This window comes from Myotis lucifugus, unplaced genomic scaffold, assembly GCF_000147115.1.
Source record: "Myotis lucifugus unplaced genomic scaffold, Myoluc2.0 scaffold_234, whole genome shotgun sequence".
Lineage (NCBI taxonomy): Eukaryota > Metazoa > Chordata > Mammalia > Chiroptera > Vespertilionidae > Myotis > Myotis lucifugus.
In genome coordinates this window covers 268,746-285,655 of record NW_005871282.1, presented here as the reverse complement: position 1 = coordinate 285,655, position 16,910 = coordinate 268,746, and the positions used below count along the sequence as shown (strand labels likewise).

Genomic DNA, 16,910 nt, shown 5'->3' with positions numbered 1-16,910 from the left:
CCAGGCGGGCAGAAGCGGGGGCGACACCCTCGGTGCCGGCTTTTCCCGCGCCGGGCGGCTCCTGCGCACCATGCGGAGGAGATGGGGGTGCGAAGCGTTGGTTTCCTCTGAGAACCGAGGGGAGAATCGAGAGTCTTGGGAGCCATGATTTGAAACCGCGTTACATGACTTGGCCACGCACAAAGCTTGGGATGCGCATCGCCGAGGTCGCTGTCAGCAACACGTGGAAAGTGGTGTTCGGGAATGATGACTCTATAGATATAGACATAGATATATCCTATATAATAAAGGCCTAATATGCAGATTGTCCCCTTGTCCGGGAGTTCGACCAGGGGGCGGGGCCCTTCTGGCAGCTGCTAGGGACCCTACCTGTGCTTGAATTTCCTGCACTGGGCCTCTAGAGTGTGTGTGTGTGTATTATATACATATATGTATACATATTATATATAATACACACACACACACACTCCTTGCATTTCTGTTGGCTCTGTGGACAGTTGTGTTAGACTTCCTATGTCTGTTAAATAAACCTTTTCACTGTGTTGGTCTCTGACTTCTGCTTCGTGTTGGGCCAGCGTTGCCCTCCCTGATGGTCAGGGCGTGAGTTCCCCTCCGCACCCCCGCACCCCTGCAGGCGGAGTCCTGGCGCCCCCGGGATCCCGGATCCCGGCTGGGACCTGCATGCCAGATACCCACCCTCCACGACCCCTGCGCCATGGAGGACGGAGAAGCGGGGGCCGGAGCCACCTGTGAGGAGTGTGGGGCGGGCGTGAGCGAGAGGCTCTAGAGCAGGGATCCTCAAACTTTTTAAACAGGGGCCAGTTCACTGTCCCTCAGACCGTTGGAGGGCCGGACTATAGTTAAAAAAAAAAACTATGAACAAATTCCTATGCACACTGCACATATCTTATTTTGAAGTAAAAAAACAAAACGGGAACAAATACAATATTTGTATTTGCATGTGGCCCATGGGCCGTAGTTTGAGGACCCCTGCGCTGGGGGATGGAGAGGAAGGAAGCTCGGAGGGTCGGTGGGCCCTGGCGGCGGCGCCCTGAACCACAGCCGGAAGGGGTGAGCCCTTGGGAGCCAAGCAGGTGACCCTGGAGGAGGCGAGCTGTCCAGCCCGGCTGTCCCCAGCGCCTGGAGAACAGCGGGCTGGGAGTTTGCACTGCACCTGGTTAGTGGTTGGGAATCTTTATAGCATTTCAACTAGGGAAGCGACATGATGAAATTTAAATTACAGGCAGAAAACCCTACAGGTGATTGAGACTCGAGGCAAAATATCTGCTTGGTGGTTATTGCAAAGTGCAAGGGTGCAATTTTGAGGGGCTGAGCAGAGGCAGTAGCTGCAGCTGTAGGTCTAGAAAGGAGAGGACTCCTTTGAGAAATGTTTAAGCCGTAGGAGAGAGGACTTGGTGGCAAGGTGTGGAGAGTAAGGAGCACTTCTAGGGTGACGGCAAGGCCCTCGGAGTCAGACAGGCCCAGGTGAGCAGGTGTGCGTCTGTCACTCGCTATTTGTGTGACCTTAGACACGTTACTACGCTTTTAAACCTAATCTGAGATAGAAGAATGATAATATACATTTGGTGGTTGTGAGGACTAAATGGGGCTTTATGTATATAATAGGTTATGTAAAAGGGGGTTTATGTATATAGGAGGTTAATGAGAGGAAGATTCTGAGGTCCGTTTGGGACGTGTTCGGTGTAGGATGCCTGCAGGTCATCTAGGGGATGGTATTTAGAAGGTATTAGGAGATAAGGCCCTGCCTTGGGTTCAGGACATAGTCTGTGAGGAGATACAGGTGAGGTAAGGGAGGCCTAATGGAGGCCAGTGAAAACAGGGTGTGTCAGGGAATGAGGGAAGGCAGCCGTCACGTGCTGGGAGAAGGAGCTTCATCTTACGTTGGCTTTGGGGAGCCCACAACTTGAATGTTTTCAGCAGAGTCGTGTAAAGGGTAGTTACCTGGTATGTCTGGGATCTGACTAGTTCGGATCAATGGTAATTTGCCGGGGCTGACTGGCAGACGGATGAATGAGTACTCTGACACGTATCTGAAAGAGAGGCCGCGGGCTAGTTGGCATAAGGAGCCAAAAAAGCCCCGATTGCCTGCCTCCTTAGGCTTTTATTGTCACAACAGCTTGAACTAAAGTAACCTCTAGATACAATCAGCAGGGTAAGCATCCTTGAGAAAACACCTGCATCTTAGTGTCTTTCAAACCAGGACATTTGAAGTCTAAACATAAAGATTCTGGTAAACCCCCTGGGGGCTCAGACCTGTGTGGAAAAGTCAAGGCAGAGTCTGCCCCCTTCGGCAAGGTCCCCCAGAGGCCTCTGCCCTTCCAGGGAATCCTCCTTACAGACTTTCCAACCACCCATGCTTCCCCACAGTGATTTTAGGTTCAGGAGATCCGAACTCCAAAAGAGCTCAGTCATTTAAAAAGACACTGTAACTCATCAAAACATACGATGACTAATGTTTCCGTGCATCCCAAAGTGACGGCAACCCCTGGCCTCACAGCCGGGCAGATCACAGGCCACCATTGTGCTTACCCTTCTTCAGTTATTACCATAACGGGATTCACCAACTCCTTCTCTGTGCCTTGGTCTTATAAAACGGAGATGATAATGGCATCATGTCAAAGAGTGTTAAGACATAAGTTATTTAATACTGTATGTGCTTGCAATAGAGCCTGGCATACAGCGAGTCTCCATAAATGCTATTATTATTGATGTTGCTATTAGTTCTGATGGGAATGCTTAAGTTTTTATTCTTACAGCTTTCATTTTTATCTTCTAGGTACTCTACTAAAAGCTAGAATGAAACAGTTACCTGCAGCAACGGTTCGCCTCCTTTCAAGCTCCCAGATAATCACGTCTGTGGTCAGTGTTGTAAAAGAGCTCATTGAAAACTCCTTGGATGCAGGGGCCACAAGCATAGATGTCAAGCTGGTGAGTGTCCCTGAGAAGCCAAAGACCTTTAAAGCAAAAGAGGGATGGGCAGATATTTTCTCCTTACAGCCGTTACCTTTTCAGTAAATTATTCATAGGACATTGTATCCTTTGTCTTGTTTAAGAATAAATTCTCAAAAATAAATTGTGATTTAAATCGACATTAGTAACACTAAAGGAAATTATAAAAAACATACAAAAACTTCATATTTAGGACTCCGTTACATGAATTTAATTTGTCTGTATTTCCTACTAATAATTTATTCTAAGTTATTGACATATACTATACTTATTTATATATTCTTATTTGCATTTCCTAATCTTATTTCAAACTATTTTCTTTGTTGCTTCATGGTTTTCACATTTTTTAATTTAAGTGCTATATATTAAATAATTTGAGTTAACATGACATGACACTCATGATTTATTATAGTTATTTTGCATGTCTACCTCCCCTGTTATAAATTACTAGCTCATAGAGGTAAGGACTATATATATATTTTTTTCATTTTTTTTGTGTCCCTGTACCTAGCCAGTCCTGCTACATCAAAGGTGAGTAAATGGTATATAAATAGTGTATAGATGGTGAATAAAATTTTGTTTGAGCAAATGAATACATTTTTGTAGTTTCCTAATTATCAGATATTTACATTATTTTGAGTATTACAGTAATAGAAGTAATACTAATACTAATATTTTTGTAGGAAATGAAACCTACCCTTTTCATAATTATCTACACTAATAAAAGAGAAACATGGTAATTAGCGTATGACCGCTACCCTTCCCATTGGCTAATCAGCATATCCTTATGCAAATTAACTGTCAGCCAAGATGGCGGCCGGCAGCCATGCACTGAAGTGAACAGGGAGGCTTGCTTACTCCAGTGATTGCGAACTCCAACGTTCCCCGCCTGACTTGCCGGCCTCTCAGCTGCAACTCTAAGCAACTATGTTGCAAATATAGAAGCTAAACAAAACCCTAGAAACCGGCTTTCAGTCAGCCGGGCTTCAGCCAGCCGGACCGCAACATTGTATCAAATACAGAAGGTAAAGGCCAGAAACCTGCTTTCAGCAGTGAGGCCTCAGAGCTAAAGCTGGCCCAGAATAGAAAAAAAGAAAAGAAAAAAAGGAGCAGTTGGGAGCTTCAGTCACCCGCCAGCCTGAAAACGGCCCTCAGCCCCCTCACCCAGACTGGCCAGGCACCCCAGTGGGGACCCCCACCCTGATCCAGGACATCCTTCAGGGCAAACCAGCCGGCCCCCACCCGTGCACCAGGCCTCTATCCTATATAGTAAAAGGGTAATATGCCTCCTGGCACCGGGATCAGCGTGACGGGGGGCAGCGCCCAAACCCCCTGACCCCTGCGCTCTGCTCTGTGAGTGACAGGGGGTGGGGCCACAACCTCCCTATCCGCCTTGCTCTGTTCGTGACAGGGGAAGACGCCCCAACCCCCTGATCAGCCCTGCTCTGTGCCTGATAGGGGGGAGCTCCCCAATCCCCTGATCGCCCTGCGGCTCTGTGTTTGACAGGGTGCGGTGCAACAACCCCCTGATCGGCCCTGCTCTGTGTGTGACAGGGTGTGGAGCCCCAACCGCCCCCCCCCCCCCAACGGGGCCTGCTCTGTGTGTGACAGGGTATAGCCATAACCTCTCCATCAGCCCTGCCCTGAGTGTGACAGTGGCTGTGTCCCAACCCCCTGATCGGCCTTGCTCTGTGGGTGATAGAGGGTGGCGCCCCAACCCCCCTCCACGGGCCTTGCTCTGTGTGTGACAGGGTAGAGCCATAACCTCCCCATTGGCCCTGCCCTGAGTGTGACAAGGGTGCAGCGCCCCAACCCTCTGATCCGCCCTGCTCTGTGTGTGACAGGGGGCGGTGCCCAACCCCCCAATCGGCCCTACCCTGAGCGTGACTGAGGGTGGCATCGCAACCTCCCGATCCGCCCTGCTCTGTGCATGACGGGGCGGCGCCCCCACTCCCCAATCGGCCCTGCTCTGAGCCTGACCAGGGGCTGCACCTAGGGATTGGGCGTGCCCTCTGCCACCTGGGAGCAGGCCTAAGCCAGCAGGTCGTTATCTCCCGAGGGGTCCCAGACTGCGAGAGGGCACAGGCCGGGCTGGGGGACCCCCCCCCCCAAGTGCACAAATTTTTGTGCACCGGGCCTCTAGTCTATATATATAAAAGCCCAGCGACTGGACCGGCGGAATGACCAGAACGGCTGGTGGCTATGACGTGCACTGCAGCAGCCAACCAGCCTGATCTGGTCCCCAATCAGCCCCCAATACCCCAGATCGGGGGCGGGGTCGGCTGGACAATTGCCCGTGGCCCCTCCCCTCTGCTGCCCTGGCCTGATGGGCCCCCATTTGGGCGGGCCAGCCAGACCCCACCCGTGCATAAATTCGTGCACTGGGCCTCTAGTATCTTATAAAATTCTTATAAAAACTCTGTGTATTAACTACTACTATACCCATTATACAAATAATAAGGTTCTGAGAACTTGCCCAAAGGCATGTAATTTGTAAATAGGGGAGCTGAGATTGGAATTCAGATCTTTCTGACTCAAACCCATTCAAGGTCTTTCCTATATGCCAGTGACTCTCATAGTGTTTGGGTGCATCATCATAATTTAAGGAGTTTGTTAAAACAGCTACTGGGCCCCAGAATTTCAGATTCTCGGTGGGACCAAAAAATTTGCATTTCTAAGAGATTTCTAGTTGATGCTGAGAATGGCTATTCTATACCATAAGGAACCTGTTTTTAAATATAAGCTTTATAAACATGAAAAAAATTATTAAACCCAAAGAAAGACAATTTATTTTTCTTGGACATTTTCTATATTCACTTTAGTCTGATTCTATTACAACTGATAGTAATTAAATAGTACTAGATAATTATATCGAATGTATTTCACTTAAGAATCTTAGGCAGACAAACATCTTGTTCTTAAAGTTCTCTGGAAGGAAAATATCTTTGCCATCATTATTCTGAACTCTATTTCAGGTAAATTTCTTATCTCTATTTCATTTATCTCTTCTGGAGAATTTTCTTGTCCTTTCATTTGGGGGTTGTTTCTTTGTCTCCTCATTTTGGCTGCCTATTTGGGTTTGTGACTATGTATTAGGTAGATCTGCTATACCTCTCAGTCTCTAGTGCAGGACAATGTCAAACACTGTTTCTGACTAATTATATTAGGCAAAGACTCAAGCCTCCAGAGACCACCTCTGCCTGGATTCAGTCTTGATTAACCCTTAGGCAATCATCCTCAGGTGTGGTGAGAGTTTTTCCAACCGGGTGGGGCAATTGCTTCTGCCTGGAGGCTAATTGTTATTTTCAGTCTCTTAATGGACCTCAGAAACTCCACTCGGAGGGGCACAGACAATAGGGTGAGTCAAGTGTCTTCTCCCCAGGCAAAACCACCGGTCTCTGTGCGGTTTTTAAAAGTCATGTTATGCAAGCGGGAGGGAGGTCAATGGGCTAAAAGGAGACATATGTAATACTGTATGTAATATTTTAAACAATAAAGATTTTTTTTTAATGTCATGTTATAAAGCCAACAGAAGTCCTCTTACAAAAGTAAATGAAAGTACACATTTTTAACTGGCTATGTATTTTAATCCCTTGAGATTTATCAGCTTCTTTTTGTTTGCTTTGTAGAGTTTTTAAATAACTGTGTTGCTATAGAAAATAAGGCCTGTTTTATTATGGTTTCATGCAATAGTAACTATACTGGCTAGGAATGTTTTCCTAATTAGTTAAGCAGATAATATTTTTTGAAACATTTAAGTGGATCTTTGTGTTCTTTTTCTCAGATGACTAGAGTTCTTATTTATATTTAAAGATTTGCATTTCTGTAGTTAATGATTTTCTATAAAAAACAGACCAGCTATTCCCAGGATAATTTAATTTTAAATTGGAAAGAGCTGAGGAACTAAATTTGGATGTCTCCCCCCAATACCTTTTATATATATTTTATCTAAAAAGTACTGTCATAAAAATATTAAATAATTTTAGACTATTAAAAAGATATGATACCATTTTAAATACCAGAGTCTTTATAAATGTAGGAAGATTTTTTTTCCCTTTAAAATTTGCATCTATGGCCATACACATAAAACTTTGTGAAGTCAAGTTTATCATAGAAGTTTAGTACCAAATTTACAATGTAGCATTCATAGAAAGTGTGATCACTTTAGGAATTTAGATTTTTTTATGTATACATATTTTTAGTATTAGCTAAGAGTGCTAAGCTATGAATTGAGGGTTTTTTCCCTTGATTTTTCAAATTAAAAACTCACTGAGATTGCCAAATTAGGTGTATTTTCTCAGCAGTTTCCTGTTAGGTAACTATGCAGAAAGAAATTTAAAGTTGTAATGTAAATATTTAAACTTCTTATTGAACAAGTAGTTAAAGGGATAAAGTATTAAAAATCAGGTTGAATAATGATAATTGCTAGACTCTTGGTGGGTGTTGTTTTTGATGGTTATGGTGTTACTTTGTTTGAGAGATTACATGTACAAAGGTATTTGTAATTTAGAAGAACTTTCTTTAGTCAAGTTTAAACATAAATTTAAACATAAATACCTATGATACTGAGGCAATTCAAGGGAACCTTAAAGATCAGACTGATTTTTCTGATTTTACAGTTGAATCTGAGTCCTGGGAAAATGCGGGACTTGCCCATTGTACCATAACTAGGAGTTAGTAGACTTAAGGAATTAAACTCTTCCTTAAGATTAAGTTTCCATAAGAGGTACATAAATGACAATGTTATTTCACTTGTGTTTCTGTTTCTAAATGTTGTAACAGTTTAATGTCTTTAGATACTAAAAGTATTTTTTAACTTTGTGTAGGAGAATTATGGATTTGATAAAATTGAAGTGAGAGACAATGGTGAAGGTATCAAGGCCACTGATGCACCTGTAATGGCAATGAAGTACTACACCTCAAAAATAAATAGTCATGAAGATCTTGAAAATTTGACAACTTACGGTTTTCGTGGTGAAGCCTTGGGATCAATTTGTTGTGTAGCTGAGGTAAGGTAATTTATACTATTTTAGTGATTTTATAATTACAGAATATTAGAAGTGAGACAAAACTAAGCCAGCATTATTTATGTGTGTGTGTGTGTGTGTGTGTAAGTAAGTAAGTAAAGGGCCCCAAGTAGGTATTCATTTATTCTTTTTTCTCTGTAATGTGATGCCTAAGAAAGAAAAATTGTGGGTGGTGGAGGTGGAGCAGTGGTTCCCAATGTGGGGCACATGCCCCACGGGGGGGCAATTTGAATTTTAAGGAGGGCAATTCAAGGAGTTAACAGTGAATTTTTGGCATTTCTTATGGTAATAGGGGATTCATATAAATATATATTGTGACATATATATGCATTTAGTTCTCTATTATATGTTTTAAAACTTTATTTGCCATTTTTTCATATCACTTCATATTATTATTATTTTTTTAACAATTCCTTCGTGATTTCTTTCTCAGTACTTCAACTGTCCTTTCGTTCTTTTATTTTTCTCTTTCATGGTGCCATGTTCTTTGAAAGCTTGTTTAGACCAAGTTAATGGCCTTTTAGGCTTCCTCCACATGAATAGGAGTTCACTTTTTGAATAATAAGAATTATATGTCACGGAGGGCATCACCATTTTAGAGATGCTTTGGAGGGGCGTGGCCAAAACAAGGTTGGGAAGCACTGAGGTGGAGTATGGAGTGGCTGGCATTGCTCCTCAGCATAGAGGACTGTGAGCCCTTGCTTAGAAGGCAGGTGTTCAAACATCACTAACGGAGGGAAGACCTTGTCATTCCTTAAGTGCACGCTGCTTAAAACTTCTTTCCCAAACTAGCACAGCCATGCTTCTGTGATTGTTCTCAGCACTTACTTTAAGTTCACTGAGACTCCAAAGAGTAGGGAAGAGTAACTTACAATTGGGCATTGTCCATCATTTTCCCCAGAGACTGTATATGGGAACCTAGAGCCCTAGGATCTTGCAGAAAACCTTATAAAGTGGGGTGGGATTTGTACCAGAGAACTTCTAAAGCTCCCGGTCTACTACTATTGGTTAAGTTCTCAGTGGCTATTTTAGAAGTCATATAATTTTACTTTATGATAATAAAGTGATAACATAAGTATTTGATTTTTTTAGCTGTTGTCCTCATTTGGCAGGTAGTCTTTAAGCTTTATTTTGGCAGAGTATTGTTGAAAAGTATATAATTTAGTGTTTCATTATTTTTTGAGATGTATATAACCTTTGAGAACGGAAATCAGTCACTATTAGCTTTGTCTGCTAGGTGGCAGCACTATACTTACACATAGGCCATATGATTTATCCACATCGACACTGCAGTTCTGATTTTAGATGGCTGTTTTGCAAGCTCTTATCCAGTAGCACTCTCTTTTTTTTTTTCTTTATTTGATTACTTGAACCTACTTGATACCTGTTTATCATTTTGTCTTTTGTTTCAGTTTTTGAGGCATTTGAATGCCTTGAATATAAATACATACTTAAATAAATTTGCTCATCAGAATTACAAAAGGAGTAAAAGAATTGTCAAAGTATCATAATAATAGAAAATTATAAACTTGCACACATATCACAATGAATTTTTACATATGTGAACTGCAGATCTAGACCATTGTCAGCACTCCTGAAGGTTCTTTAATGCCCCTCCCAGGCTGTACTCCTCAAAGCAATAGCTATTCTGACCTATATCAACATAGTTCTTCTACCTATTTTTGAACTTGATCTAAATGGAATCTTACAATATGTATTATTTTTGCCACAGATTTTTTTGTTGTTGTGCCTGAAAGCCAAAGGAAATACAGAACTTTGGTGGTAGTAGTAATAGACCCTAGTCACTGCCAGATCCCCCTGTCAGGCTGAGCACTGACTCTGCTCCCGAGAGCATTGCTGACTGCGTGCTCACAGCAGTCTCCCTCTGAGGCTGCCCTTGCCTCAGCTGAAGAGAGTTACCTAAACCATGCAGGGCACCTGCATCAGTGATTGGTGGACAAGGGGTTGTAAAGGCCCTATTTCAACTCACAGCTCCAGCAGCCGTGCTGTCTGCTCCAGAGTGCCCCGTGGGCCCCCAAGGCCAGTGACTGTGCACAGCCCACTTCTCTTTCTGCCCTGCCCCCACAGAAGGCCATCCTGGGAGCACTCCTGATAAGTGTCCTTCTCACTAGTCTCCGTCTCCGTCTGCTTCCTGTGTCAGCCACCCCACAGTGAGGGGTCATGGCTCCATCTCATAATACTGACAAGGAAACAGGTCTTGTGAAGACCAAATGCCAGTTCTCACCCCAACTTCAAAACAATCTAATAACCAGTCAGCTGATTTCATTGTCTGAATGCAGCGTGCTGTGCGAAGAAGTTTACTTCAGAGGAACTGTGCATAGAGAAGTAAATGGAACATGAAAATTATAGCCTCTTTAGGGATACATAATGTGTAATGATGAAACCAATAATTTAGTTCCAATATCATGCTTCCCAGTGCTGAGTATTCCACAGTAGGTCATGCTGCCTTCTTATTAAAGTGGTTAAAAAGGCATTTATAAGTGTAAAAGTATCTCATCTATACTAATAAAAGGGTAATATGCTAATTAGATCAGATAGACCAGACGTCCTTCTGGACAAAGCCACGGTCGCAGGGCTGAGGCAGAGGCGGTTAGGGGCAATCAGGCAGGCAGGCAGAACAGTTAGGGGCGATCAGGCAGGCAGGCAGAGTGGTTAGGAGTGATCAGGCAGGCAGGCGAGTGGTTAGGGGCGATCAGGCAGGCAGGCAGGCCAGTGGTTAGGAGCCAGCGGTCCCAGATTGCAAGAGGGTGCAGGCCAGGCTGAGCCCCCGCCACACACACACACACACACACACACACACACACACACACGCACGAATTTCGGGCCTCTAGTATTTAAATAATAAATATCCCAGGCCTGCAGTGGTAAGCTCAAAAGATAGGTTGTCAAGGAGAAATCAAGTTGAAACTTACATGGGAAGGTTCTGAATAGTTTGTATTTCAAACAGAAATACAAAAAGCAATAGATGCTTGTTAAGGTCAATTGCATTAAAAAATAAATGAAGTTATTCAGGAAGACTTAATGATTGCCTTTTGGGGGGGGCGGAAATCACTTCTTAAATTTAATGACTATTCTTCACCACTCAGAATTGAAGTTTCATTTATAGAAGTTGCTTATTTATTTTAAGGCTCCAGTTTATTTTGAAAAATTTTGGATAGAGATTGCAGTTATTATATTGCAGAAATTGTAGACTTTGTTATTTTATCTGCCAAACTAACTAATGCAGATAATTTTAAAGTCATACAGTTGTAAATGATCTCAGGCTCATTAGATTGATAATACAGGGTGGGGCAAAAGTAGGTTTACAGTTGTATGTGAAAGAGAGTTTATTCTTGTATTATTATTAATTAATTACTGCTATTTTCCATATGAACAACTATAAACTTTCTTTTGCCCCATCCTGTATGTAATTAGGATAATGTTTTGCACAATATTAAACAGCTATTTCCCAAAACTCCAGTTATTGAAATTATTTTTTGTTAGATTATTTTAGAGATGTTAATAATTTTAGCCCTGGCCAGGTGGCTCAGTTGGTTGGAGCATTGTCCTGTACACCAAAAAGATTGTTGGTTCCATTCCCGGTCAGGAAATCATACCTAGGTTGTGAGTTCAATTCCTGGTTGGAGCATGTACGGGAGGCAACCGATTGATGTTTCTCCCTTTACATCAATGTTTCTCTCTCTCTCTCTCTCTCTCTCTCTCTCTCTCTCTCTCTCCCTCCCCCTCCCTTCCCCCTCCCCTCACCCTTCTTCTCCTCTCTCTCTAAAATCAATAAACATATCCTCGGGTAAGAATAAAAAATAAAAGTAATATGTTAATTTTAGTTATAGAAAGAAAAAAGTATACTTGCAGCAAAATTGGCTGGAGAAATTTAAAATACATCTAATCCTATATTCTTTATGCACGTTAAAAGAATGGGCAGTTTTTTACTTTGTCAATAATAAAATGACTTTCAATCTTAGAATTAAACAGTCCAAAGGAGTAAAACATTCTCTTTATATCTACAGAGTATCCTATTGGTATTTTCAAATGCATTACTGATTCCATAACCATTAATGTATCAATGACTGGCACAAATTGACTGATAATGATTTTCTTTAAATGATATCATCAAGCATAACTTCTCTTGAAATACATTATTGTTTGTAGAGTAGTAATTTTGGTATATTTGTCATTTCTCAATGTTAAATTTCTGGTTCTAATTACTAAGCACACCGAATAGAATGAGCTAGAGAGTGAAAATCCTATTTTGACTTGTTCATACAATTTTTATGAAGACTGTATATATTGTTCCTGTAACATAATAAAATATAAAAATATTATATTTCTGTATAAGTAGATATTTTACAGGCATTATATTAAAAATGATCTTTTTCCCCTCCAAAGAAATGTTTAAGAAACTCATACAAGTTTTTTTTTTAAAACTGGATTTTAAATGGAGGTTAAATTATATCTCAGTTTTAGGAAGACTACAGAACAGATTTGTTTTCTTAACATCAGAACAAACTCTGAACTAGGAATCAGAAACCTAATTCTCATTCCCAAGTGTTTGAATAAGGGACGTGGTTGGCCAAAGGCATAAAACAGGTTGACTTTTCTGAGTGCCTTTTTATTTTTTTAGTCTATAAAGTGATGATGATAATTTGAGGGTCAAAGGAGATAATGCTTATTAAAGTGTCCTGAATATTGTCACGTGCCATGCAGGGGAAGTTAGTTTTCTCTGGTCTTGAATGTGGAACGTGGTAGCAGCTGTATCACATAGGTGATGAGATCATCAGTCTTCCTCATTCCCTTGTTGGCAAGCAGTACTTCACATCAACTTTCAAAGTTTATGTAAACTCCTCAATATTTGGGGGAAATCCTTTCTAAAATTTTATAGCCATTCCTAGGAAAATTCCTTCTAATTTTCACCAAAGCCTTTATTTTGTTGCATAAATTCATGTTTTTTCCTTTTGGTTTTCCCTCAGAAGAATTAGAATTGCCAGCCATGCTCTGCATAATACTCCTGTTTATTGATTTATTCAGCCAACATTTCTTAAAGAAGTTACAGTGTTCTGGGTATTATTCTGATCTATCAAGTTCACCAAACATAATTTTGTGATGAGCTAATACGGGATCTGTAGACTTGGTACAGTTTTATGTTACATTAACCCTCCATGGCTTACGGGGACAGAATGGAGCTAAGTTGTTCTGTGTTGAAGATGGAGGTTGAGACTCCCTTTTAGCGGGCCCACTCAGCTGTAAATGGCCAGAGGAAGCCCCTGCTGTCCTCCTGAGGATTCCTGCCTCCGGCTCCATAGAGTAGGTGCCTTCTATGTCCTTTAGAGCGTGGTGGGAGAGCTGTAGTTAGAATAGGTACAGGAATTTTTGAAGATTCTGCTTCCTAAAAACAACCTCCTCACAGGTAATAGAACCCTGTTGAAAATGAAAAAGTCAGAGGCAAGATCCGCCTGTTGCTGTCCTCCCACAGGGCAGTCTCTGGGAGAGGGTTCTGACGTCAGTGTGCTTCTATCAGTGTCCAGCTCTGCAGGCAGGCGGGCACCCGCACAGGAGGAGGAAGGCATGTCGGTCATCCAGGCAAAGCCCGCATTTCAGTTGAATCACGAGGACCATTTGCTTTAGTTTTCAGACCCATGTTCCTGTGTGGCATTCTTCCAAAAGTTAGTAAAAAATAAAAACACAATTTATGACATAATTACCTTAAATGAATTTTTGTCAAGGGAGGATTTCTTTGCATGAATTACCAGGATATATTCTAAGTTTTTAATTCGCATTTTATCTAAAACATTGAGAAAAATTGTGCTTATCTAAACTGTAAATGCTCTTTTGTAACTTTAGCTTTGTAATAGTACTATAATTTCTTGAAACTCGGTAACTGAACCAGAATTAGTTTTTAATAACTGGTAAGTAATAAACCGCTAAAGTCCTCTAAGAACTTCTAAAACTTTTCCTTTTATAATAAACTTCTTTTAAAATTATTTGAATAAATTTTTAAATTTTTTTTATTAACACCACTAGATTCATTCACTGCCACAGTTCCTCAGTATCTCCAGTAAGAGGCACCAGTAATAATTTGTAATATTCGAGATGCTTCTGAGGTGGAGTTACTGAGGGTTCAAATGCTAGCTACTGGACTGCTAACACATTCTGAACCTGTGCCTGGTCCAAGAAAAGGGTTCTTGCCCAGGACACAGGGTCATATGATGAAATGAACTCTTGAAATACAATTCCTTCCTCTGAAGAACACACTGTATTTCATGAATTTGTGAAACATGCTTATGCGTTTTATCCTTCACTGTCTTCAGTAGTGAACTGCAGAGTATTTCCTATCTAAATAATTTTTCATAGTACCCTGAACATTCTAATTTTTTAAATGTTAATGTTGGAAATAATATTGTGTTCTATTTTTTTACTTTAGCATAAAAGTTACATTATGACCTCTTAGGTCCTATTTTACCTTTCAGTACTTCAATTTATTCATCGAGGCTGGAGTATATTTACTATTCATTAATGTTTTGAAGATGAACAAGCTAATATCTGTGAAGTACTTTGACGTAGTTGAAGCGAAAACCTGTGTAACCTTATAAAGTATTAGCATCATCTTCATCTTATCATCACCCTCCCCTTAAAGATGATAGTGTAATTTATTCAGGACCATCGAGCAAGCCACTGGCAGAGTTAGTACTAGAACTCAGAGTTCCAGGGCTGCCTTTGCTCAGTGACACCAACTTTAGGTCAGGTGGCTAGCTCTTTGGAGAATAGAAATAGAATTCAGTTGACCTTGGCATTTTGGAGAAGTGGTTGGTTAAATGTAGAATTGTTTTTAAAGGGACAATCATAGAGTAATTAGAGACAAAGAAAATCTCTAGCAGTCTGTCTTCTTTATTTTGACAGACTTTACTAGAAGAAATCACTTTTGGGCACAGTGGAGTTGTGATATAGCAGGAAAATTAAGGTTAGTTATCAGGAAAAATTTTAAATTATACAACTTTTGAACCATGGAATATATTTTTGGAAGAAGTAAAATAATTGTTTTAGATTATTAGAGAAGAGTTATCACAGAAGTAGCAGCTTTGAAGCAATTCTCCTAATAAGGATTTTATAGATGTCACCCTCAGAGACAATCTAGTAGACTGAACTAGTACTGACACTAGAGAAGCTGTACTGTTTTCGTTGTGACTTTGCAGTTGCTTGCAGGATACCCCATGTGCCACAGAGCCATGTAGCCTACAGTAAATCAGTGCATGGCTAGTACAGGGTGACAACCATCAGATGTAGACTCAGCTGGACCTAGTTGACTTCTAGCAGCGGACCTGGATCTTCGTGGCTTTTCCTTAATTATATAGATTTATCTATATCTATATATATAAGCCTTTTATGCAAATTGTCCCCTCAGGAGTTCGATTGCTCACTATGACGTGTGCTGACCACTAGGGGGCAGCTCGGAATGAAGGAAGGCCCCGATTAGCCCTGATTGCTGGCCAGGCCTAGGGACCCTACCCATGCACAAATTCTGTGCACCGGGCTTCTAGTTTTGTACTCAGTCTAAGGATGGCCAAGAAAGATTGCTTCCAATTTTAGGTTGGCATTGTTCACCAGAAGCGTGAGGAGGCTACCCTTTTCTGAATCCACCTGCTTTACTTGCCAGCATCCCCACTCCCCACCTATAGCATTTTCTGGCAGGGATATGGTTCACTGTTATTATACTCACCTACTAATCTCACAAGATAGGTACACAGAAAGCTGAGGGAGAGTGCAGACCTTCTTAAGTTTATATTTCTATGACTGTAACATCTTAGGAAATGTTTCATACTGAATTAAATCCTTTTTTATACTTAGATGTTTTAATGATAAATTTATTTAATTAATAAAAATTTTACATTTAAACAGTGAGTTCAAAGCTTGGGTTTAAGAAAAAATTGGCCATACATATGTGTGTTGATTTGTCTTTATTCTTTTGAACCATTAACTTGAAATACAGAAGTGCAGGAAATGATCACTATACAAAAGGATTATTTACCAACAAATTTATGTGAGTAGTCTGTTAAAAAACAAATTTCCTTAATGCATTTGAAGTATTTCATTTTACAGGCGTAAGTCACATAATACGTATAATAAAAATAGCCATTTCAGGTATTCCGATTTATATATGATTGTTTTATGTAGAGCAAAATATTAAAAAATGAATAATTAAACATAAAAATTTATAAACTGACCTATTACTTATTAGTGCAACTCTAAGGAATATTATAAAAGAAGTGGTTATAAGAATTTATTAAGTAAAACTCTTTTCAATCTTAAGTGAATATATGATAATTATTTTAAATATGGCTTGAGAATGAGCCCTCTGCAAAAATCATAATTTTATTAGATTGTTTTTTTATTCCAGGTTTTAATTACAACTAGGACAGCTGCTGATAATTTTAGCACCCAGTATGTTTTAGATGGCAGTGGCCACATAATTTCTCAAAAACCTTCACATCTTGGTCAAGGTAAGAGAGTAGCTTTGTAACATGCTTTGCCTTTTCTGTCTTAATAGTTTAGTTATTAAAAATTCTTGCTCCAAAAATTTAAATATATTGATTGCTTCGGGTTTGGTCCTGATAATAGCTAGTTAACTTCCAAGTGAACGTTCAGCCTGTGCTTTAGCCACCAGTCTCCTAAATACTTAGAATTGGTCTCCAGAGGATCTATGTGAAAGACTTGGACAACAACATGGATGAGTTACTCCTCTGTAAAATCTGTCAGAGCGCTATTTTAACTCTTGCTGGATTACTATTGACTCTTTTATACATGAAGGGATAAAATTTTATTGAATGCCTAAAACATTGGATTTAGTATTCAAACTAATAAACCATAACCTCGAGGATGGATGAAACCATAAATTTAAAA

The 16,910-nt window shown here is 40.6% G+C and overlaps 1 protein-coding gene across 17 annotated transcripts in view; it reads left to right on the top strand.

Annotated features, from left to right (window-relative positions):
• The first annotated feature begins 2,746 nt into the window (after positions 1-2,746).
• The window catches only part of PMS1 (PMS1 homolog 1, mismatch repair system component), a 63,043-nt gene continuing 48,879 nt past the window's right edge, over positions 2,747-16,910 (top strand). For 5 of the 17 annotated variants that reach the window (XR_002831601.1, XM_023762128.1, XM_023762129.1 and 2 more), the window contains exons 1-3: positions 2,752-2,949; positions 7,797-7,979; positions 16,408-16,510. Coding sequence is in view for 12 of the 17 variants with exons in the window: in XM_023762128.1 (XP_023617896.1) it covers positions 2,818-2,949; positions 7,797-7,979; positions 16,408-16,510 (418 nt within the window). In the remaining 5 variants the exon portion in view is untranslated. Of the gene's footprint in view, positions 2,950-7,796; positions 7,980-14,912; positions 14,974-16,407; positions 16,511-16,910 lie in introns of those variants that run through there. The other 12 variants (XR_002831600.1, XR_002831599.1, XM_023762126.1 and 9 more) reach the window with 9 other exon arrangements.